Genomic DNA, 24107 nt, shown 5'->3' with positions numbered 1-24107 from the left:
GCTCTTGCATATGCTTCTACAATCAGGAAAAGTCACAAAAAGGTCATGACGGTCCATGCACAAGGACTCAAATGCACACAACTCAAGCAGCTACTCTTATTTTTTTGACAATATTTCCTAATAATCTATAATTTCTTCCTCTTTCTTTTTCAGTTCGAAAACCACTGGGAAATCCCCTCACGACAGCTTCCTATGAACGGTCATGCAACGCACTTTTCTGGGGTCCCTCTCAGTACATCCATCACATGGAATTACAGTGCTCGTTGCCCCACCTTTTGAGGGCTTCCAAAAGTACTCTTTGGCATCCCATAATTTACCAGTTATTTATTGCGTGCAATTGCTCAACACTGTGTCAAATTCGATGAGAAATGCAGAGGCATCTCGGAATTTGTAAAGAGCTAAACTGAATTGCAATTAGGGTTAGGGTACGTGAGTTGGTTTGGGGATTGGCTAACATCTACTGACAAGCCTGAGCTTTGCAAGTACAACAACTGGCTTTGGAGTTAAAACCTGGCGGTGTTGGCCACGAAACAAGGCAGCAATTGTGCTCCCTCCTCCTCCTCGGGCCAAACAACCCTTCACTTCATATTTCCATGTGCCCGTTCTCTCTCTCTCTCTCTCTCTCTCTCTCTCTCTCTTACTTTCCTAATTTCAAGCTCTGATTTTTGTTTTTCTCCACCTAGGGAAAGCAATGTTTGTTCCGTCTGCACAGAAAAAGAATTAATTATTATAAAAGGGGTTCACATGGGGAAAATCAAATAAAAACACATGTAGGAATATGGCATTACAAAAAAGTTGACAGCGAGTGTTCTTTTTGGTACTCATTGTTCTCTACGTAAAGCTACAAAGAAACGTATCCAACTGTCCATTTAAGAAAGAAGAGAACTTAAGCAATATATGTTTCTTTGTTTATATACAAATGTACCTTTATGCATATGAACTAGTTCCAATGTCTTGAAGACTAAAAGTATTCGAATTTTGAGCACAAAAATTTACGTAAAACCCTTTATTTGTTAAGACATGTACATGTTTGTCTTTGGAACTTTAAGCGGTACACGTTATCTCTTGAACTTTCTTTTTATTGTTCCGATTGACCCTCTTTTCACTAACTCATTATCGATCATACGGCATGTCACCGCTTAAGAATAGAGATGTGCTTTCTACTTTTTGTTGCTGAAAAGGAAAACTACTCTCCCCAAAATTTAGGGTGTTATGCATTTCCTCACAACTTTTAGCAATGACTTTAATGGCAAAATTTTCTTTAACGTTTGATAAGAAAAAGATAAGAAAATCTGAGCAAAGAGTGATTTAAGATGAATTTAATGCCAAAGTTTGGCCCAAGACCGATATTTGCATGGTTAGACTCACCGCCCAACACTCCTATGGTGTTATAGTGATAGACTCGTCAATTACAGATGTCTATAGGACGCATTGAGTATCTATTTCAAGTCCAACACTTCATAGTAAGTGTGAAAATCTTTTGTTAATTAACGTCTAAAGAGTATAACTACACTCTTCCTTCCTCTCGATCCTCATTGTCTGCCAAAAGAAATGAATTTTTCTTTCACAAACAATGGCAGAAGAAAAATTGGGAAGAAAAATGCTACAAAATTTAAATTTTCCCTCCAAACCCATCGTACAAAATTTTAGGCTCCTTTTCTTTTTTTGAGAAAAAAAATGAGACGTTTTCAAAAAATGATTTCCAAAAAGTTATATTTCAAAGAAAATGATAATATTTTTCGATATTTAACTGAAATATGAAAAGGACTCGAAAAATATTTTCTGTCATTTGGTATAGAAAATCAGATTTGATTTTTCTCCATGCACTACTTTGAATAATTTTTCTTGGTTTTTATTGTCATTTTTTATTTTAAAATTTTGATTTATTTATTTAATATTATTTTTTTCTACTGGTTTTGGTCGGTCGTCGGCCGCAGGCGAGCTTGAGGCTCGGACGATCCCGGCGAACTCTAGCCTCGCCATAGTGTTTGCGACCGTCAAGTCGCGTCATGGTTGGAGGAGTCGCGGGGAAGGATGGAGAAAAGAAAAAAGAAAAGAAAAGAAAAGAAAAGAAAGAAAATGAAAATAAAAAATAGTATAAAAGAAAATGAATGCAAAGGAATTGAGGGGAACAAAGACAAGAGAAAACGTTTTCATCTTTTCAAAAAGAGGAAAATATTTTTCTCAATTTTGAAGGATTTTTTTCATAGATAGAAATTGTTTTCCTAGACTAGTTCATTTTCTGCTAACCAAAAATCTAAAAATTCAAAAAATGTTATCTCGAAAATTATTTTCGGCGAAATAAATAGAGCCTTAGATTTCTCCCATTTTGCACCCAATTTTCCCCTTACCTCCATTTTCTCTCTTTTCTCAAACAAATGACCAAAAAAAAAAGACTAGGAAAGATGGCTTATTCACCTTTCAGATGTGGCGTTTGAGGTGAAGACAGGGAAGCTAATAAAATAATATTAAAGCGATGACTGGTCGATAAAAACTAAAATTCTTCTCCGTACCAATTTGATGGAAAAAAAATTAATGAATTATTGTCATCGGATTCTGGTGCAAGTGGGTAATTTAAAGTCAACATACTGTTTTTGTAATAATTTTTGCGTAATGACTAGATTTAGGATGACTATTCTCTATTTAATGGACCTACCGTACATAAACTTTGCTCGTCCATCTTCAAAACTCTCTCCAGAGAAAATCAAGCGAAGTTTTCATTATGCCCTCCGAATTAACATCCAATTACATATTACACCATAAGCTTTAACTTCTTTCGCTTCCTGTAATTCCATTTTTGAAAAGTGACAGAGAGAGTCTCCGAATTTTGATCCAGTTAATTTGTTCAATGTATTTTCTGAACTGATTGTAAATGTTTAACGTGGTCCTTCCATTGCTGAAACGACAAATCGATCATCATTAATGACGTGGATTATCATATACTGAGTTGGATGTTTAAAAATGATGAATCGACATGTTTACCTTTTTAGCCATCTACTTTCGATAAGGACGCAAATTATTGTATCATGATTTGAGATGGGTATCTTGCTTGGATAATCCACGTGTAACTTGTTTTTTGTTGTTTACGGTCCAAACTTAACGGATTGAAAGTCACATGAGCAAATTCCGTTAACTTGAATTAATGAAAGGATAACATATAACATTTTTATATTGTTAGATATTCTATTGAACATCTACTAATAGTTCAATGGCCATATTGAATAAATTAAAATCAAGAAATGACATTGCACATTGAGTCAAAGTTCAAAAATCATTAGTGTTATTTCCCGCCAATTTACCGGTTACCCCGAACTTTCACTCTTTCGGATGAAACCCCGAAGCTTCAAATCCTTGTCGTTCACTCCCCTAACTTGTAAATTATTTCGTCCATTTTCACCGACAGCCCTTTTTCCTGTCAAAATGTGTAGTGCAACAGGATTCTTCGCTTGCAATGAAGGATTGCGCCAGAGGTAGGTCATTGTCGTCCATAAAGAGAGCTTCTGAAAATCATGTACATTGCAGGTTTAGCATAGATACATTGGCGATATCAATGAATGACCTTATTTGGAAGTTGGAGATGGTACAATGTAAGAGCACGGACAACTTCATTCCCAGAATTCTATATCTAGCTTACGATCCCATTATGCTCTAGGATGGTTAGGCTATAGGCCACCCATCACATGACATAAACACATCCTGCGACGTCGTACACCACAAAAAAGCAACAACAAAAAAAAAGTTTCGGTCTTAGAGATCATAGAGTTGGTGGTGATTAGTGCTCGTGGTCGGTAAGCGAGCGAGAGATCACAGCCATTGGATCATCAATAGCCACCAAGAAAGAAAGAACTTTCTTTGGTTGCAATCAATCGGAGGCGTGCATGGCTGAGTTGAGCGGTTTATGAATTGGTTCTGCGGTTCTTAAAATTGTCCCATTTGGAATTGGCGCATTGAGCTCCGTAAGCTCTTGGTCAAATTCCGTGTGTTCGAGTAGATTCCGCCAATAAAGGCGACTTACACCTCTATCGCCTCTCGACTTTACGTTACTTATGTAATAAAGTTTATAAAACCAACCGTTGTTGAAAGATGAAGATCTCGATGCACAAGTGAATCGAAGTCTCACATTGTACATGAGTGGATGGGTTAAATGGCTTATAACATGGTTTTGCGAGTTCCAGTGATGATGTTGTGGAGTCCAATAAAACAAATGCTCCTAAGAGTGTACATGTAATTGATGAAGTTGTGAAGTTTGGAAGAGGAAAGTATCTTGCTAAAGGGTATATTCATGACTTTATATGCCCTAGACACTTAATTATATATTGGGGCAGTTTCTCTTATATTTGTAACTCGATATCGATACCAACAACAAAGGGATTGCCTAATGCAGCACTGTGGTTTTCCCTTTCTGACTCTAAAAGGGTTTTCCACGTGAAAATCCACATGTCTTTTTCTATGATTTTTCTCTTTTACATTTTATGTTTTTAAGAATTGGAATCAGAGCCTAACTCGGCGGAATTGGGGGGACCAACGAAGATGGAAAAAGGAAAGGTGAAAAACAATCGGCACGTCGGTAAGGACTTTGGTTTCTAGAAAATGCAAATCAAAAATATGTTGTGTCGGAAAAATCATTAGGTCTCATGTCACTCATAAATTCTCAATCGAAATTACCCGGTCCCACATCCCCCGTTCAATTGAAGGGCCATCAAGAGCTCAAGCTCTGAAGCCTCGGACAACTTCATCGACTCAAATCAAAGTCAAGAGTCTGCTCCATTCCCCAGTGACCTTCATCCATCCAAGCTGAAACAGATCGAGACATTCAACTTTCAGGAAGATACCGAAACGAAGCTCTATAAGAATCAAGTCTCGATGACCCCGGCATGTTCGATCTTCTAAGGTCGAGTTCATTCCAATCATGGGGTTAAACACCCTGACGATCTTCAAAAGGCCAAGTTCAGGATTCAAAGAACATAAAAAATTCCGTCGGCCAAATCGTCAAGATCCTTTCATCGACGTTGGTCGGAATTCCGTCGGGTCAAACTTGAAAACCTTGAAGAATGTTCAAGTCCCGTGGTTTGTTGCGTGATCTAACACTTGGATCGAGCTTCGTGAGAAGTAATTGATTGGAGTTTTGTAATTAAGCACTTCCGATAACAGAAAACCTAATCGTGTGCGGACAAATAGAGTGATCTTAGAGTTGTTCGTTGGCCTAATTCCCTAAAACATCTTCAACTTTAAGTTTAGTTTCAAATCTGTCCCGAACTTTTCTTGATTAAAAAAAAACACCAAACTTTAGGTTCAATTTCAAACTGTCCAACCTTTTCTGTCTCGGAAAAAATGCCAAACTTTAGATCTAGTCTCAATTCTACCCTAACTTTTTTTTTCTTAAGAAAAAAATCAGCATTTTTTATTCTAATCTTAAATCTGCCCTCTCTAACAAAAAATCTCCGTTAGTCGTCCATAATTTTCATATCTTAGAACGGTTTTATTTTGGAGGATTTCAATAAATTTAATTGGGTTGAATTTATTATCATCGTGGAAATACCACATCGATCTATACCTATCGCCTCATTACTCTCCCGATGTAGATTTGTTATCTACGTGGAAATGCCACATCAAGTTGAGATTGGATCACGAGGGTATATTTGAGAATAAATTGAAAGTTGGTGATTTTTTAGACAAAAAATTCTGGGAAGATTTGGGACTGAAACTAAAGTTGAGAGGTTTTTTTTTAAATAAAAAAAAAGTTCGAGGCAGATTTGTGATTGGACCTAAATTAAGCCTCTTCCAACTTCTTAGTATTTAGATGATGGAAAATTAATTGATTTAGGAAAAACAATTTATGTCCATTGAAAACAACTAAATTTAGATTGAGGGAAAACGACTTCTCTCTTCTGACAAGATGAGAATCATTCTTCCTAAACCACCAAAAGGATAAAAACTAATCATTTTTCTAGAAAATAACTTTTATGAAAAATAGATTTTTTTTTTATCGTGAAGTTTACCGTGGAATAAAGGAAGCCACCGTGGAATGAAGGAAGCCTCGATATCATTCGAAAACATTAAAATTGAAACAAACCAAATTAAATTCAGTGCTGGCATTTTTTGGTACACTCGAAGGAGAGGAACATTTCCAAGCTTGTTGCTTGAGGCCCCTTTTATCAATTCAGCGAGGATTTCTAAGACTCTGTGTTGAGCAGTTGGTACTGTGGACTGCCACTGTAGTTTGATGGACCTTTGCCTATTTGCGTTTGCTTGTGGGATTGCATCTTTCAGATGGGCATTGTTCTAGGGAAGGAAAAGGAAATACAAGAGAGAGAAACTGAGAGAGAGAGAGGGGGGGGGCATTATGGTCAATTCGAGAAGGAGTTGTCAATCAATGCCAAAGGGGAGAGCAAACAAAATCATGTCATTCCCTCCTAATTTTTAACATATAAGTCTTAATTTTTTTTATAGCTCCAATGGACAGTGCCCCCTTTATGCTGTCTCCATCCATCACCTCCAACCTCACTTTCATCCTCTTCCCATTTCCACAAAAAGCCCTAAAACCCTGTTTCTCTTTCCTAAGCTACTTGCCAAATCTCTCTCTCTCTCCTCTTCAATGAGTGCTTTCTGAGATTGGGCCAGACACATAGGGAGTCTGCTTCCCCCTTTTTTCAGGAAGGAAGGAGAATGAAACCCATCTGCCAACCTTTCATTTCACAGTTTTTCCAGGAGAGAAGGTTTTCATCAAAAGCCAATCCAACATCATGCAGCTAAGAAGCTAGCTTTTTCCGAGTTCTCGAGGATTTGTTCAAGCTGATATTGGTCCTCCTCACAGCCACCAAACTCCAAAAAAGGAGAGACAAACCCTAGCTTTTGTTCTTGCTCTTCCATTAACTTTCACAGGGGTACTGTAATACCCAATCTCTCTCTGTCTCTCTCTGACTCTGTGAATTACTGAGATCTCCCTGAACTGATCATCGAGTAGCTTATGTTCGGGTTCTCACTTTCTTAGGTAACAGTGTAATTAACACCGCTTGTTATGTTCCCAGGAAACCCAGCTTCAGATTTCTCTGACCTGTGCATGTATATTCTCTCTCTCTCTCTCTCTCTCTCCTTCTTTGATCAGGTGTGTTCTTTAGAGACTTCCTTGTCTTGACCATTAGGCGAGTAACTTCAAGAAGGAGCATGATGAATTCGCTTCCAGAACTTGTTCCCATCACAGCCCTCAATCCCACCAGCACCAACTCCATAACCACCGTTGCCTTGTCATCCTCCTCTTCCTCCACTTCCCCCTCGGCCACAACCGTGCCGGCGGCCGCGGCGACGTCGAGCCGATATGAGAACCAGAAGCGCCGGGACTGGAACACCTTCGGGCAGTACCTCCGCAACCACCGGCCGCCGCTCTCGCTCTCCAGGTGCAGCGGCGCCCACGTCCTCGAATTCCTCCGGTACCTCGACCAGTTCGGCAAGACCAAGGTCCACACCCAGCTCTGCCCCTTCTTCGGCCACCCGAGCCCGCCCGCCCCCTGCCCGTGCCCGCTCCGCCAGGCGTGGGGCAGCCTCGACGCCCTCGTCGGCCGCCTCCGCGCGGCCTTCGAGGAGAACGGCGGGAAGCCCGAGGCCAACCCCTTCGGCGCGCGGGCCGTGAGGCTGTACCTCCGCGAGGTCCGGGACTCTCAGGCCAAGGCCAGGGGGATCAGCTACGAGAAGAAGAAGAGGAAGAAGCCGCCCCAACCCTCCATGATCGCCGCAGCCGATCGGGTCGAAAATCAGTAAGGGAAAAATGTAACTCTTAGCATGTGGCATGTTCAATAATCCGACGCCCCCTCTAGTTCAATTCAAAAAGTTTGAACTTTTAGACATACGACAGCATGATATATCGAAGTTATTAAGCCTCTATATGTATATGTGTCGTGTCTGCATAGTGCATCATATGGTGAAAGACCTAGTTCTATAAAAGAAAAAAAATCACCATTAAGATAGCAAATGCTTGCTCCTTACATGGTTTTTTCCATTATTGGATGCTAAAGAAGAAGAGAGAGACTGTGTTCTACTTTTAAGAAGTGGGGTTCAGATTATGCCAGTGTATGTGTCAAATCTGTAGTGACTCTCCAAAGTGTCGCATAAAAACTTCCTGTACTTGGTGAAACCCATGAAGATTGACGAATGAGGGGCAGAAATGGATTTGCAAGATCTTTGTTTGGTTGGGTTTTCTTCCCCCCATTTCATGTGCAAAATTTTAATGCGAAGTCCTATTTTTTTGATTAGGTATTGTCAAATCAAATCGGTCATAAGATATGATGGAGATATATAACTTTGCAAAAAGATATCGTGTCAGATTTGTCTAGCACTGTTGGGTTTTTGGTATTACAGATGGTGGTGAGTGGTGAACTTTGCTTTTCGCTTCCCAAGTCTAACTCGCCTGCTTTTCTTGCGTTTTGACATGATTATAGGGTATTTAGTTGTAAAAACATGCGAATTCTTGTGTTTTGCATGCCTAATTTTGTTCTAAGTGTCGTCGAAAGAAAGGAATAAAATAAGAGACGCTCAACAAAATCATATGCTTCAGATCTCTTCGAAACCAAGGGATTTTTCAATTTTTTTGTGCTGTGAATAGTATTATGGGGGGCTCATTTATGATGCAATTCAGAACCGCCCCATTTCTTTTCTGTGTCAAATCAATCTTGATGTCCCCTGAAGAGTAGCTACAACATTAAATAAGCGAAGACGATTTCGGATGATGTCTGAATAAACCGCTGACCGTACTTGGTTGTCTGTGATGAGCATGGAGGTTCACATAAGAGAGGACCCCTAGAAGAGTCTGTTAAGAGCAATGTGTGATGTGCACCCACTTCATATGAGTCCGGCCTGGTGCATCGCCGCGATTGATTAGACGAAATCGGCTCACACTGCTGAACATTTGTTGCATGTCCAAACTTTGTCTAGCTTTCGCTGTGTCGTGCACGAGCGAGCGTGTTCTGGACTTGGTTTTGGTATGATTTCTGGGTTTAAAGAAGTTTCCCAGAAAGGCCTACATCAAGGAGTGGTCCTTGTACTTCTATGTGAGGAGTGAAAGAACTAAGCGTCTGGAGTATATTGTCATCTGTGTCACTGATGTTCTTTTATTTTAAGCTTAGTTTTGGATTTTTAGGACAAGGTCCGTGTCCCTAGCTATCTACAATGAAGAGACTTTTTGAGACCGTGCTTGAGTTTACAGCAACTTGACACAAAGGGGTGATCATAACCCTTTGTACTGAATCTTGTTGATCATTCTACGCATGATACACTCTTAAGTTGCCTAGGTTTTCCATTGCCAGTGATGCTTGGCCCGTCCTTCTTGTCATCCACATAGGAAGAGAGAAAACTAGAGAATCATGTGAAGCACTTAATCATTGCAATTCTTCAATACAAAGGAATTATAATTACATTGATTTGTGGCTATTGCTTGCGACAGAAGTGCACAACGGTTTTTGCACTAGAAAAGTGGGGACTTCATCATTTTCACCTTCATTGAGTATATGCATCCGCATCAGCAACTTGAAGAACATATTACACTTAATCGTGATGCAGTTGTCTGTCCTAGTTTGATATAAAACTCTTCTCTATGAAGTTGTTCGGGTAGACGAATTGGAGGGCTTGTTTGATGCGCTGGTGGAATTAGAACACACCAAGAGGTGCTAAATCTATGAGTTATATTTGCACCCCAGAGTTATTCATGAGTGTATGCGCCCGCGTACGCGTTCTTGCGCCGAAAGATTGATAGCGACTCCTTTCTGAATCTGCATGATCACAATCGATGTCTAGCTCTAATTCTCTCTGCAAATGATATTTTACAAGTTTGTAGCACTCAGTAACAGTCTGGATGAGATATCTCGCTGCGAAAGAAGAGCCGAGTTGTGAATCCTACTTAAAGTTTTGAGTCATTATGCGCGTTATATCGACCGCCGGCAGCTTTTGTGTCCATCTGACTTTTGCTAAGTCCAACTGCATGCACCTTCATGCTGAACTTTCTAGGTTGAAGGTCATGGTTTTCAGGCACTCTTTGTACTGGACTATACTCAAGGTACTGATCTGATCCTGATTAGGGGTTGCATTGGTGGGAGAACATACATCCAGTTCTCTTGGTTGCGGAAAAAATATCGAAAGAAATTTATTCTCGTATTTTCATTTTCCTAAAGCTCATTTTGCATATTATTATACTTTATGTATGGTGGGTTACAAGTTATGGACATTACCAACGTGTGAAATTACCTACTTATAAACATCGGTGATTGTAAAGCACTAATCCTTGTTTTGGTTCCATAGGAGTAATGCGCGAAAAAAACTTTCACAATGTCGGTTTTCTTCCCTTGTTACTGGAGTTTGAAAACAACCCAACACAACAATTTCTTGTTCATTAGTGTATGCGAGAACTATTATCAGAAAATTCAAGGACTCTGCGAGCTGCTAAACACGTTTCTTAACCATCTTTCGCTGAAGGGTAAGCACGTAATTATTGCTTGTCGTGTTCGAGCCGTGTTTTGATTCGTGTCCAAAATAAATTAAGTACACTCGGGACAACCTGTGTAGACATATTCGATTTGAAAATCTATCCAAATCTACAAGCCGAAATATAGACTAAGACATAAGAGCAAGAGGAAGTTACATAAGGTTTTTCACCTAGACGAATGGGAAAGTGCCAAAAATTTAAAAAGGGCTAGGTATAGAGTGCATGATATACAAATATGCCTCACGGTTTAGATGACATTACGTAACATGAACATGACATGTGAGGCTCGCATGACATGGAATAGGTGATTTGACGTGTGACGCGTCATCTAGATACGACATGCATGCGAATAATTCATTTATTTGTTTTGATATGCATGTAGGATGGTATAGCTCGATTGGCCGGTCCGGTGCAAGGCTAATAATGCATTATAGTATGAATCGATTGATTGGGAATTCAAAGGTCAATGTGATATAAATTTAATCCATTTAGGCCATCGTATTTTGAATTCATGGCACATTTATGGATAATGTGGCTTGGGAACATGTTTTAAGCTAGTCTAGCAGTACTATTTGTTATTTTTTACTATACAATCTCCAAATTAATGAGTGTTTTATGCAAAATATGTGATGACGGTATATGGATCTAAGGTTGAGATTGTATCATCTTTGACAGTATTATCGTGAAATCATTTCCTTTTGAGAAATATTTGACATTCAACTTCTCAAGTTTGTGATCTCTTCGATGTAATTTGATTCTTTTTCTTTTTTAATCTGTAATGTCACTAATGCAATTAAAAGTCATTTTTAAGATCCAGTGAGAAAAGTATTAAAAAAAAAGTCTTCAACTTTTTAATTGGACCAATTTAGTCATAAACATTTTATATTTATACTAATTTAATTCATCCGGTAAATTTTGGCAAGAAATTGCTGACATGCACGTCAACCGTCTTACGTGACATGATTAGCGTTGACATAGACAAATTTTTATAATATTTAAATATTTTTTCGAGTTTTTTTTATTATTTCTTCTTTTCTATTTTCTTTTTTCTTTGATTTTGTTCGTCGAGAGTTGCCCGCAACCCTCGCCGGCCCAAATGCCTAGGTGAGGGGCTCGGACCATCATCGGTCGCGAGCGAGGGATGCCAAGTCCTCGCCTACACAAGCCCTTTCCGGATCTAGCTAGGGCTTCGCGTCATTCGTTGGCCAAAATGAAAAGAAAAAAAAAAGAAAAGATAATAAAGAATTCAAAAAACAATTAAAATTTGTAAAATTTGACGACTTTAGCGCCGATCTTGACACGCAAGATGACCGGCATCCACGTTAACGATTTCTGATCAAAATTGGTCGGAGAAATTGAATTGACATAAATACAAATGGTTTGGAATTAAATTGATCTAATTGAGAGGTTTATAATCGAATTGATACAAATGTGTAGATTAAGGAATTTTTTGGTCCTTTCCTCGACAAGGTGCTGCCAGAAAGATTGGTGATACATACTATTGGTTCATGTCATTGTAAAGGCAGAGAAACTGATTTTTCACGGGGCCTTCTTTTGACTTTCTTGAGTACTATCGGTCGAAATCCGAGTTAGCCCTTGTCCCGCCCTTTGTTTATTGATAGGACTGCTATGAATGTGAAGCATGATAATTTTTTTTAAATGCATCAACGGACAGTTGGGACAGGCCCTTAAAAAAAAAAAAGTGCTGATGGGCCGCGGCCCGGCCGGTGCTCTGGGCTCATCAAGCTGCCGGCCCATTATTTAACTCTCTCTCTTTTTCCTTTTTTTTTTCAATTTTCAGGAAAATGGTATTTCATTTATTGACTCTCAATTGTAAGGTGCAATGGAAAATAAATGGACGACCCGGACATATTACGGCTAAGGGAGACTAGTTAGACCCTAAGTATCACCGACATTGACACGGAATACGACATAACACTTCGACACGTAATTTCTCAAAATAAAAATAGAGAATTTCGATATGTTGGGGTACGTTGTGTATTAAATATGTAATACATAATAAACTACCATGTATATATAAAATATCAGCGATGAGTTTAAAGATTCACAGTTAGTTTTTTTTTTTGGACTGGCTGGATATATGATTTAAGTATACATATTTTTGACAAATTTATATTTTGACCCATAATTTATTGAAAATGGTTAAAATTGATCTCGAATTTGTCGAAATGGCGTGTCGGAAAGCCGAACTAGCATGTCGTTGATGTGCCCGAAACGTTAATCATATATCGATCTCATATCGAAAAGTGTCAAATACGATACGGAGACCCCCAAAGAGTGTTGATGCTTCCTAATAGACCATAGGCAAAACTTCGTCTCGCGGTGTTATTTACAAACTACATGACGGTTTTGATCGGGTAATTTATCTGATCTCGAAGAATCGGTACCCGTTAGAGGCTGCCGCTGCTCTTCTCGGAGGATGAGCCAGATGGTACGTTGTCGTTCGATATGCGTGCGGACTGTGAAGCAGAAAAGAGTTGCGTGTTCGTATTGCAGAGCAATTTATCGTTTGCCTTTGGCCCAAATGCCCACTATTTGTCGAACATGTTTTTTTAGGGTCGGGGCTTGGGCTTTATTTGTATTGCGAAAAAATTTGACATTCGTTAAAAAAAAATTTAAGAATTATTTTTTAGAAAAATTATAATATCTTTCGGTATTTGACTGAAATTTAAAAATGAATTGATAATTATTTCCCGCCATTATGTCTCAAAGAGATGTACGTTGTTAGTGTGATACAAGCGATATCCAGCTGCTCGGATCCGGATCATAAGAGCTAGGGTTTCTCGAATTAAAACAATTGGAAACAAGAGCATGGACGCCGGGGACTAGCCCGGCCATGATGGACCTAGGCTGGCGTTGATGACTTGGGCGCATGAACCGAATACCAAGACTCGGCCCACGGGGTCCCAGGCATGAGCACCGGAGTCTTGGCTGCGATCTCAAGAGACCTGGGCCTAGCCTTTACGGACTTTAGGTCAGGTGCTGGTGACATGGGCGCAGGAACTAAGTACTTGGACACGGACGCAGGGATGGGCACGGGCAGTGGGGGTCCTGAGCTCAGCCTTGAGAGGGTTGGGGCCTAAATCGAGTGCTGGAGCTGGGTACTTGAGCATGGACGCCGAAGACTTGAGAATCAGCGGCTGGCCTTGGCACGGCACCGCCACCACCCCCACGACGACACGGCCAGCGTGACAAACGGGTCGAGGGGGCACAAACCACTACACGGGGCACAATTTGCTCCCCAGCAAAGAGGAAAATGAAAGCAGGAATTGATCGGATGGGGAACGCGGGACCACAAAAATCCACGAACCACGTTGTGACGGTCACAACCGACCCCGATCATCTTGAGGCGAGGCCTTGTCTTCCCTCCATCACGAATTCAGCAAATCCATTTGACTTTCGGCTAAAGCAACGGAAGATCACGTTAAGATAACCGTCAAATTTCACCGCAAACATTATCTATCTATGAAGTAGCTTGCTTTGCGAAAATGAATGTAATTACGCGTGTATGTTTATCGATGAGCAATACTTTTGAAATGCATATCGATGGCACGAAATGGATTACTTTACCCATCCTTGATTCAACCAATAAAAAGTAAAGAAAAAGAGAGTATAATCGATATATGAAAAACCCCCAATCATGTTCGATATTACTTAACCGATGTTACAATAGTACTCTCTGCTAACTCCGAGTTCGATTTCAATTCCGATCCCATTACGTTCTTTCGTATCGAGTTGATTTGATTGAATCGTTGGCGTTGCCACGTGTGAAAAAGGCCGATCCAATACGGTTATTGCTTGGCCAAACGTGAATCTTACTTGACAAAAAGGCATTTACTTCATCCCTCCTACAAAACGGCGTCGTCGAGAACTTCCTCCGAGCAACGACGGAGGAGATCCGGCTTTTGCGATCGTATGAAGGAGCTCGCTAAGCCACAGCTTCCTCAAGCCGGACGTATCATTGAACACCGCGAGTGGGAGTGAGTGCTGAGTCCAAGCGTCTCCCTCTCTCTCCCCAAAAATAGAAAAGCCAAAGGAGCGAACTCTTAGATCCAATCTATCACACTGTGGCATTTATTCCACATATAGAACCATTACCCCTTTCTTCCCTCAGATCTCCCCGTACAAATTTTAGTCTCTCTCTCTCTCTCTCTCTCTCTCTCTTCAATCACACATTCTGATTGCCCACTCTCGCTATACGATCCATTATTGCCCAGTAAGTTCTTCCTTTTGTTCCGTCTCGCCGTTCTCGTGTGCTTGCTTGTGGGTTTCGCGTAAAGATCGATTCTTGGTCTGAGATCTGCCCGAATTCGCTATCTGGGTCGAATTGGTTCCGTTGTGGCTCGATGCTTGATGTTGGGAATTTCTTGGCGTTAGATGCGTCGATATCTGCGGTGGAATTATTGCTCTGGGATTTGTTGGGTAGTCGAAATTTGTGGTTTTTGTCCCAGATCTCTGCGTTTCGATCGATGGGCTATCGAGCGTAGCCATCGTTTTAATCCATCATGGTCCCATCGGTTTTGATTCGACTTTGTTTCTGAAAGAAACTTGTTAAATGCTTTTTGAATAAGGAATGTTTCTTTCCGGTTCACACGACTTTTCATCTCTTTTTGATATGAGCTATCCAGTTGGTGTCGGCAGCATTTCTCCTCACGAATACAACTGGGTGTATTTTTTAAGTTGATTGGCATTTTGTTGCGGATGGGATTTTTGTTTAGATCTTCTGAGATAATGTTCCCCTTGTGTTGCTGATAGATTTTCGAAATTCGATTACCTTGCCACTTCATTGTCATTGTTGTGACGCCTCTCTATTCTCTTTTGCTTGCTGGTACCCTGTGGTCCTTACTCTTGAAGTCGAATTGCTTCCTTCCGTTTAGTCATTGTAATGCACTATAGTCGGTTGCAAAACGGAATCACCGAGTTTTTTTATAGAAGTTCGCGATGGTAGGAGCGTTACTATGGTTTCAGGATATCGAATGGTGATTGTGCTTGTGGTTGCCTATGGCTAGCTTGTTTGTGTCAAAGATCTGTGGCTTTCAGATTTGAAACTAGCAACTTGTTGTGCTACTTCTTTTGGACGTTAAACCTCGACTTGAGGCTATCCGATCTCGCGGGTGATGGAGAAACCGCTACATACCTTTCCCGTGTCTTTGCCTATGTCGGCTCTCATCTATGATGAGATGCTAAACTTGAGCATACACATTACTACTAGTCTTATTCCTTAATTGTTGTCCACAGTGGATTTTTTTTCCTCATTTAATTATTGTTCAAGTTGATTATTTACTTCTCTGATCTGATCTTGCTGTTACTGTGAAATTCCAGCTTTTGTTGATATTGAAGCTTTAAGAAGGTCTAACAAGGCAGTGTGGGTGTTATTAGTTGGCTGAGATGAGATCTGCCATATGATCTTTCCACATTCGGGGAACTGAAAGGTTCAATTTGAGGGAGTAGATCGAAGTATAATAAATGACGAGGGGAAGGTCCGACGGATCCCAAAAGAAGCGCTTAATAACTTCGGTGTGTGTTGTTGCGATCTTTCTTGGTTTTCTATATGCATACTATGGATCAATTTTTGGGCATGGTACATCAGCCCTGGAGTATGGCAGCAAGTCATTGAAAAGGCTTGGTTCATCATATTTGGGTGGAGATGATGAAAGCGATGGAAAGCAAGATGAGACTAAGTTTGGGCAGGAAGATGAAGATGATGTGACAGTAAAGAGCTTCCCAGTAAGTATTTAATGGAAATTGCCTCTCTCATTGTTGATTTATATGATCCCTTTTTTCTTAATAAAGATGGAGAGAGAAAATCGAATTGACTTAAGTTGACATTTATCATTAACTAAAATACTGTCTTGATTAATTTGGGATCTTTCTGATTGCAGGTCTGTGATGATCGCCATTCTGAATTGATTCCATGCTTAGATAGGAACCTTATTTACCAAATGAGGTTGAAGCTGGATCTATCTTTGATGGAGCACTATGAGAGACACTGCCCTCTTCCTGAAAGACGGTACAACTGCTTGATTCCACCTCCTCCAGGGTACAAGGTACGTTCATGCATGCATCATTTTAGTAGTTTTAAGCGGGCTTAGGGTAACTTTTAGGCTTGTCAGTTCTTTACTAAATTAGCCATTGTCTTTTTTTTTTTTTTTTTGTGAGGGGGTTGTCTTATTTTGGTTATATTCTCATCTCCTTGCATGCTACAGGTCCCTATTAAGTGGCCCAAAAGCAGAGATGAAGTTTGGAAAGCAAACATCCCTCATACTCACCTTGCTCATGAGAAATCTGACCAGAACTGGATGGTTGTGAAAGGCGAAAAAATAAACTTTCCAGGAGGAGGCACTCATTTTCACTATGGAGCTGATAAGTACATTGCTTCAATGGCTAATGTAAGGATGCTAGTCATTGTAAATAGTTGTAGGCTACGTTAACATTTTACTGCTTGATGCATGCACTTTCAGCAGCAGCATATGTAAGTTCTTTAGGATTCTCACTATGAAACATCCATCTATGTGTTGAATCATGCTTTTATTCAGTAGCTTGTCATTGAGAAGATCTTCTAGTGTTTGCTGATGTGAAAATAATGCTATTTTGGCATCGTTTTTCCAGATGCTTAACTTTTCAAGAAATATTCTGAACAATGAAGGAAGAATAAGGACAGTCTTCGATGTTGGCTGTGGTGTGGCAAGTTTTGGAGGGTATTTACTCTCATCAGACATCATGGCAATGTCCTTGGCACCCAATGATGTGCATCAAAACCAAATTCAGTTTGCTTTAGAGAGAGGGATTCCTGCATCTCTCGGTGTCTTAGGGACCAAGAGGCTTCCTTATCCTAGCAGGTCCTTCGAGCTCGCGCATTGTTCCCGGTGTAGAATTGATTGGCTTCAAAGAGATGGGATTCTTCTTCTTGAGCTGGATAGGGTTCTCAGACCTGGAGGTTATTTTGCCTACTCTTCTCCTGAAGCATATGCTCAGGATGAGGAGGATCTTAGAATCTGGAAAAAGATGAGTGCCCTTGTTGAACGCATGTGTTGGAGAATAGCTTCGAAGAGGAACCAAACCGTCATTTGGCAAAAACCTCTGACAAATGATTGTTATATGGAAAGAGAACCTGGGACTCAACCACCTCTATGCCGATCTGATGATGATCCGGATGCAGTCTGGGGCGTGAACATGGAAGCGTGCATTACTCCATACTCTGACCGTGAGTTTCCCATCGCCAAATCTATATTTTTGTTTGCTTGCTTTTATCATTATTTGAAGTTTTCCGTGTTTTATTGCCTCGCTTTAAATTTCTTTTGGAAATATAGAGAAACTGTTTCAGGAAGAAGTAAACATGCTGTCGTGGTTGATATCATTTCAAACCATGTATGAGGAGTTTTCTAGCACGCTTTTTAGTGGGAGCCGACGGTTGCATAAATGACTGGCTGGAAGTTGGAAATTCTAGATTCTCCTCACATTGATCATGCATTCTAATAGACAGTTCTTGGCTTCATTCTAATGATAAAAGTCCTACCACCTGAGTTTGTGATGGTAGTCGCATTGTCAAATGACCATCTCGTGAAAGTGCAGAAGTATGTTGTTGGATTGGGGCTTCTGAGCGACAAGTGTTTATGTTGCATCTCTAATATTTCATTCTAAAATTAGATATAGATACGGGAGAGTGTTGCCTTTTACGCATCACGGGGCTGAATCTTTCCTTACCTGTTAACAGCCTTTAAACACTTATTCCAACTACTGCTATCTATTTCTCTGTCAAAATAAATTTGCCGAATCTTTCTCTTTCAATTAGATCTAACTTTTGCATAATACCTTTGTTTCACTAGGACTAGCATTTGGATGAATAGTTTGCTGAAGAATTTAATTGCTGTATGAAAGTTGGTCCTTTTGGAAAGGAAAAGACCAGTGAATTACAACATGGTGGGGAAAACTTCAAAGAAGGCTTTTGAACACTGAATCTATGGAACATATTAAAAGAAGACGGATCTATAATTTTGATCTTACAGAAGATATTCTAGAAGATACAAGTGGAAAATCTTTTATGCAATAGACCCTGTGTATGTTTCATCCAGTAGATGCTAAGATAACCCTTTTTTTTCCTGCTTTCATCAGATGACCATAAAGCCAAGGGGAGTGGATTGGCTCCTTGGCCATCTAGGTTGACTTCCCCTCCTCCTCGACTTGCTGATTTTGGCTATTCGAGAGACATGTTTGAGAAGGACACAGTAAGTTCCAAACAGGCTCCTCTTATCTACTTTTGGAATGTCTTGCAGATAAAGTGATTCCTCTTTCTCTGGCATTACTTCACAACATCTTGGTATGTTCGGGCACAGGGATTGACTTAAGATTTGCTTCTCAGGAAATTTGGCAGCGAAGGGTTGAGAACTATTGGAACTTACTCAGCCCGAAGATCACATCGGACACTCTGAGGAACTTGATGGACATGAAGGCGGACAAGGGGTCATTTGCAGCTGCGCTGAGAGGAAAGGATGTGTGGGTGATGAATGTCGTCCCTGAAGATGGACCAAACACTCTTAAGCTGATATATGACAGAGGCCTAATTGGCTCTATTCACAACTGGTATGTTCCTACACCGTTTGGAACTATGGTTGGTAACTTTAGTTTTGTGTGGGCCAATCGAAGTTTATCAAATCCCTTTTTCAAGTAAGTAACAGACTTAGACTTCTTGGTGGATAGGAATAGCTTAATACTCCACTATTTTAGTAGTACTATGAATGCACGTCCTGCTCTTCTAATACCGGATCATTCCCGTTTGTTTTTGAAGTCTGAGTCAAATTCGTGTGGCAGTGCAAGTAGTAGTGACTTTCCCAATCTTGATAAGTTCTAAAACAGGCTTTGACTGGTCAAAGTTGGATAATGTTTTCTTGCAACAGGTGCGAAGCATTTTCAACCTACCCTCGAACTTATGATCTGCTCCATGCTTGGACTGTCTTTTCGGACATTGAGAAGAAAGGGTGTAGTGCAGAGGATCTCCTTATCGAGATGGATCGTATTCTCAGGCCCACTGGTTTCATAATCATCAGGGACAAGCAACCGGTTATTGATTTTGTCAAGAAATACTTGACGGCTTTGCATTGGGAAGCGGTTGCAACGGTTAACTCGAGTTCAGAACCAGATGAGGACGGAGACGATATTGTGTTCATCGTCCAAAAGAAAATGTGGCTGACAAGTGAAAGTCTCAGGGATGCAGAATAGAAAGCACCACGCGATCCATGTTTCTTTCCCCTGGGTCGGACGAAGAAGCACGTCCGATGCAGCGAATGTGGTGAGGTCAGGAGAAATTTTTATAGTTTGTAGCATTAAGTGATGATGGTTCTGCAATTGTTTTGGGTTTTTGTCATGATAATATTTGGTTGTTTGGTAGGCCAAGGACTACCACATATTATATAGGCCATTATTTATTTGTTTTCCCGTCATTGTTTTTTTCCCTTGTTATGGAAGCACGATAGGTACGACTTCAGGCCGATCATTGGTATCAAAGGCATCGCCGATGTACTTCTATTCATGTCCGTCGATCGTTTTGCAAAGTAGCATGAAGCTTTGGTTGATGTTTCTCTTGTCCCTTTCGTGTGTTTCTCTTCAAACGTTGGTGTCAACCAAGTTATATGACTGTCTAATCCTGAATGCTGAGGCAGTGCTATCGATTATTATGAGTACTAGCCCTCCCAAGAGGACCATTTAAGCATTCTGGGCTGACTGAGAAATAACAGGAAAAAAAAAGATTTAGAGGAACCTCAAGAAGAACCTCATTTGAGCATACTCTTTTGAATGTTACATAATCAGTCTCTCTAGGCCTGAGCCTGGCATGAACTTTGACTGATATGGGAGACTTTAAAGTCAACTTACCAATTCCTGTTGGGCCGGAAAAAAAAAAATAGAGTTATATGTACTATTTTTTTGGTCAGAAGAGTTATATCTACTTGAAAGAACAAAAAAAAAAAAAAAAAGGTTGTGAAATCTGTAAATTTGCTGAAACAAAAGTGAGAAATTGTGCACATTTTAGAATGGAATTTTCCCCATAATTACCAACTAGTGGCACGACTATGCATTGCATGGATTTTGCATTCATATACATTGCAATTATCTATGGGAAAATTAGCAGAGATTCGCATTAGGAAACTTTATTGGTTTATAATAGTTAGTATCGATCATGATACGTATCTTTCTATTACGAGAGATTAACTATCTTTGTGGTAACTTACGGATTATATTAGATAGTACGCATTGAGCTTTTAGAACGTGGGGATGAAAAATAATCACTTTTACGAGGGTCAATTCGGTCAATCAAGAAATTTGAATGCCAATAAATCGAAAAAAAGGAAGAAGAAGAAAGAAAACCAATGTGAGTGACGTGGGGAGTTTGACGAAATCGAAGAGCAAATTAACAGAAAAAAAATGTAAAAAGTTTTGATTTTTGTGATGAGAAGCAACCATAGGGCACATCGATTGGGAGTGAGCGGGTTTTAGATTTCGTATAGGTTCCACGTGGAACCTATTCGCCCGAACAATTTCCTCATTTTTTAGAACTTGAAACTTACACTACATACTTTGGAACTTGTATAAATCTTGGAACCTACTATGTCACAAGTTCCAACATTAATTTCAGAATTTATACAGGTTCCACTTGTATTCTTGATTGAATGATTGTGGTAAACCATCACCTTTAATGACTACTATTTGCTATTACAATTCACTCACCATAACTCATATTTAGACACACAAATAAATATGAAAAATTAACAAAGTAAAAGTCTCAGTCATAAAATCGCCAAAATGGTAGCTCGGGCTAGTGGTTCCAAATTACATACTCATCATCAGACGTCATGGAATATCACAGAATTGCGTAAAGAAATATACCAAGAAAAACACAAAAACTTGTTACTGGTTACATTACAGCTTTCGCGTTCTACCTATTTGCAATTTGGACTTACCCGTTGAAATAGGCTCATCAATTTTTGGAACCCGAAACTTACTTTGCATATCTTAAAACTTAAAACCCGACAGATTCCCAATTAGTCCAGTTCTAATATTCAAGTTCTACCCTAAAATCATGCTCGCCCCTAACACCACGTCCGTCCGGTTAGGCACATTCCACATGACACCCACCATACGAGTTAAATCATACAAACGATAGATGCCTAAAAGTCCTAAACCCTAAGGCCCAGCAAGCTGTGATCTACTCAAGAGTGCAATTCCGCTCAGTGGGAAAATGATCTTTTTTTTTGGCTGGGTCTTGAGCAATCAATCCCCGTGAATCTTGGAGGCTCTTTTCTTCTCCAACCTCCCCTTTTTCCATCTTTTGCCTCCCCAAAGTCTTCTCGGACAGCCTTGCACCGCGTCCATTCCGAGGCAAGCTGTCTTCGTCGTGACTAAGATTATTACATCGCCGTTGACTAGATTACACCATGGCCACGGTGCTTCTTTATTCTCCTCTTTGGAAGGCGATCACCATCGCTTCGCATCATAACAAAAGGGAACGGAAATTAGTACCCAGCATTCCGGGTACGTTCGTGCCGAGAAACCGCCTGAGTTTTGCCGGTGTCGAGGTGAAATTGACTTGATTGGATTACTTCCCGTTGTTACAGCGCGCAATCCTAATAATAAATATGTTTTGAAGGACATAACGTCCGGATGTGGGAGTATCACGATCTCCACGAGTTCAATCGAGGCTAGTATTCGAAAGGATCTCGACCCTCGACAACTGAGGTCCGACCCAAAATATCAAATTACAAAATAATTCAAAAGAGTGATTATTTTGATCATCTGTTATGTGACACTGGGAGTGGGGCAAGCAACAAACATGCATACCCATGGAAACCTTATAAATGTTAAGATTCAGCGCACAATCAAATCGAAGTAAAATGCAAAGCGAAAGAAAAATCGAAATGCGGGATTTTATCCTAGTTCACCCTTAAATTAGGGTTATGTCCAGCAAATGATTTTATTATAATTAGCACATAGCACATCTCGTTATATCACTTAATTACAAGTGAAAAATAGTATATATATATAGTAGTAGCTATTTTTGATCCCAAGCCCAAACTGCTAATGAAAAATTATGAGTTTAAATCGTACAAGCCCTCTAATATCCAAAGGGCGCTGTCTCCTTGAAACCCCTGTCGGGGCGGCTCCTTCGGACCTCTGCCAGCTCAACGTGGAGCGAGATCCACGTGTTTTCCTGTCACATGAGAGTATGAATTACATCCCAATAATAAAAATACCTTCGATCTTTTTTTTTTCCTTTTTGGTTATGACCAAACAAGATAGCACATGAAATGTTTTGAGGTTCCTCATACACAGTCAAGTTAGGCACATGTTCACTCCCTTCATAGTATGCTGCAATTGCTTTCTCTGATCCCTTCCACATCCCTTGTTTCCTTATTTCTGGCACGACCATTCCTGAAATCATTCAAAATTACATATATTATTGACCAATATGCAATATATACTTTAGCTCGAGAACATGACAACCTAATCTATATAAACGAAACGATTTCTTGCTTGAACGTAGAGTTTTCCCGAAATCTGCTTGAGCGAAAATGTCATGATTTGCTCATTCACGTGTATTCGGCATACAGAAAAATCCAAAAGCGTGCTACGGCACATCGGTTAGGATTTGTGCTCATGCCATAACAATAGAATCACTCAGAAATTTTCTATATTGTGATTGATCATGTTTCTATACGAACAATGGATCTATCTGACTCTTTAAATGAATTAATCATGACATTTATATAGGATGATCCTTTGTCATGATTGAACATTTTCTTTTGGGGTTTTTTGTTTTCTCTTGGAAGGTAGCACAATCTTCTGTTGCAGTAGCTTATAGCCATCAGGTTGACTGATGGCAATCTAATCCGGTTGGAAAGCTGACAAATCAAGAACAAACGAATTGATGTCTATTCAGAACATATTCAAGTGATTGATCGATGGATCTTGTTCTTGTACTGTATTTCTTGGTTTCAGCTTCTTCTTCTTCTTCTCCTTCATTATTTTTGGGTCTACAATTATTGTAGACGAGCTCCTCGTGCATCAGACAACTCTTCTGGGTCTGCACAAGTGAAGAATTAAAAGGTGCATATAATAATTTATGTTAAAATATTTTTTTATGGACAATGCAAAAAATTTTTATTTTTATAAGTTAAATGAACGATTATTTTTAAGCAAAATAATTTGAAATGATTCGTTTTCGGCGAAGCAAATTGAATCTTAAATATTCATAAAAGCAAATTTGGCTCCGTTACGTAATAACCTCAAACTTTGGGAAGTTACTACTTCCGTAAACTCAGCACAGCCACTGGTGTTACTTGAAAATGGATTATCTAGCTTGTGTTAACCAAATCAAACTCTTCAGAATTTGAGAAAATTCAATAATTATGCATCGCTCTTTTTTTTTTTTTTGCCTCGAATTCACTAATTATGTAATAAAGTTATTATTCTGGTCAAGACAAATGAGCTAGTCCTTTTTTGCGAAACACTTACATTATGCAGACGAAAAAAATTAACAGGAGTAACAAAATTATGGACGGGGGCCAATATGCAAGTGTTAAGAGTTTGCGAACTATTGTGCAAAATTGCGAAAGTTCGGGGAGATGAT

At 39.8% G+C, this 24107-nt stretch overlaps 3 protein-coding genes across 6 annotated transcripts in view; all 3 read left to right on the top strand.

Annotated features, from left to right (window-relative positions):
• Positions 1–24107, top strand: part of LOC115753955 (peroxisomal membrane protein PMP22) — a 491710-nt gene that overhangs the window by 252012 nt on the left and 215591 nt on the right. The window lies entirely within an intron of this gene.
• Positions 6534–8207, top strand: LOC115753984 (protein LIGHT-DEPENDENT SHORT HYPOCOTYLS 4-like). The gene is made up of 2 exons (XM_030692861.2): positions 6534–6991; positions 7106–8207. Exon 2 carries the CDS (start codon positions 7165–7167, stop codon positions 7753–7755), a length of 591 nt encoding a protein of 196 aa, XP_030548721.1. The 5' UTR covers positions 6534–6991; positions 7106–7164; the 3' UTR covers positions 7756–8207.
• Positions 14470–20058, top strand: LOC115753982 (probable methyltransferase PMT3). Of its 2 annotated transcripts, none has more exons than XM_030692855.2 (8): positions 14470–14705; positions 15812–16216; positions 16372–16536; positions 16696–16878; positions 17099–17693; positions 18602–18714; positions 18849–19069; positions 19384–20058. In XM_030692855.2, exons 2-8 carry the CDS (start codon positions 15956–15958, stop codon positions 19703–19705), a joined length of 1860 nt encoding a protein of 619 aa, XP_030548715.1. In that variant the 5' UTR covers positions 14470–14705; positions 15812–15955; the 3' UTR covers positions 19706–20058. The 2 variants fall into 2 exon arrangements, with proteins under 2 accessions (XP_030548715.1, XP_048129107.1); XM_048273150.1 differs by lacking the exon at positions 14470–14705 and adding an exon at positions 14951–14972.

Source organism: Rhodamnia argentea, chromosome 1, assembly GCF_020921035.1.
Source record: "Rhodamnia argentea isolate NSW1041297 chromosome 1, ASM2092103v1, whole genome shotgun sequence".
NCBI lineage: Eukaryota > Viridiplantae > Streptophyta > Magnoliopsida > Myrtales > Myrtaceae > Rhodamnia > Rhodamnia argentea.
Note: the sequence above shows the minus strand (reverse complement) of the source record. Positions and strands in the feature narration are given on the sequence as shown.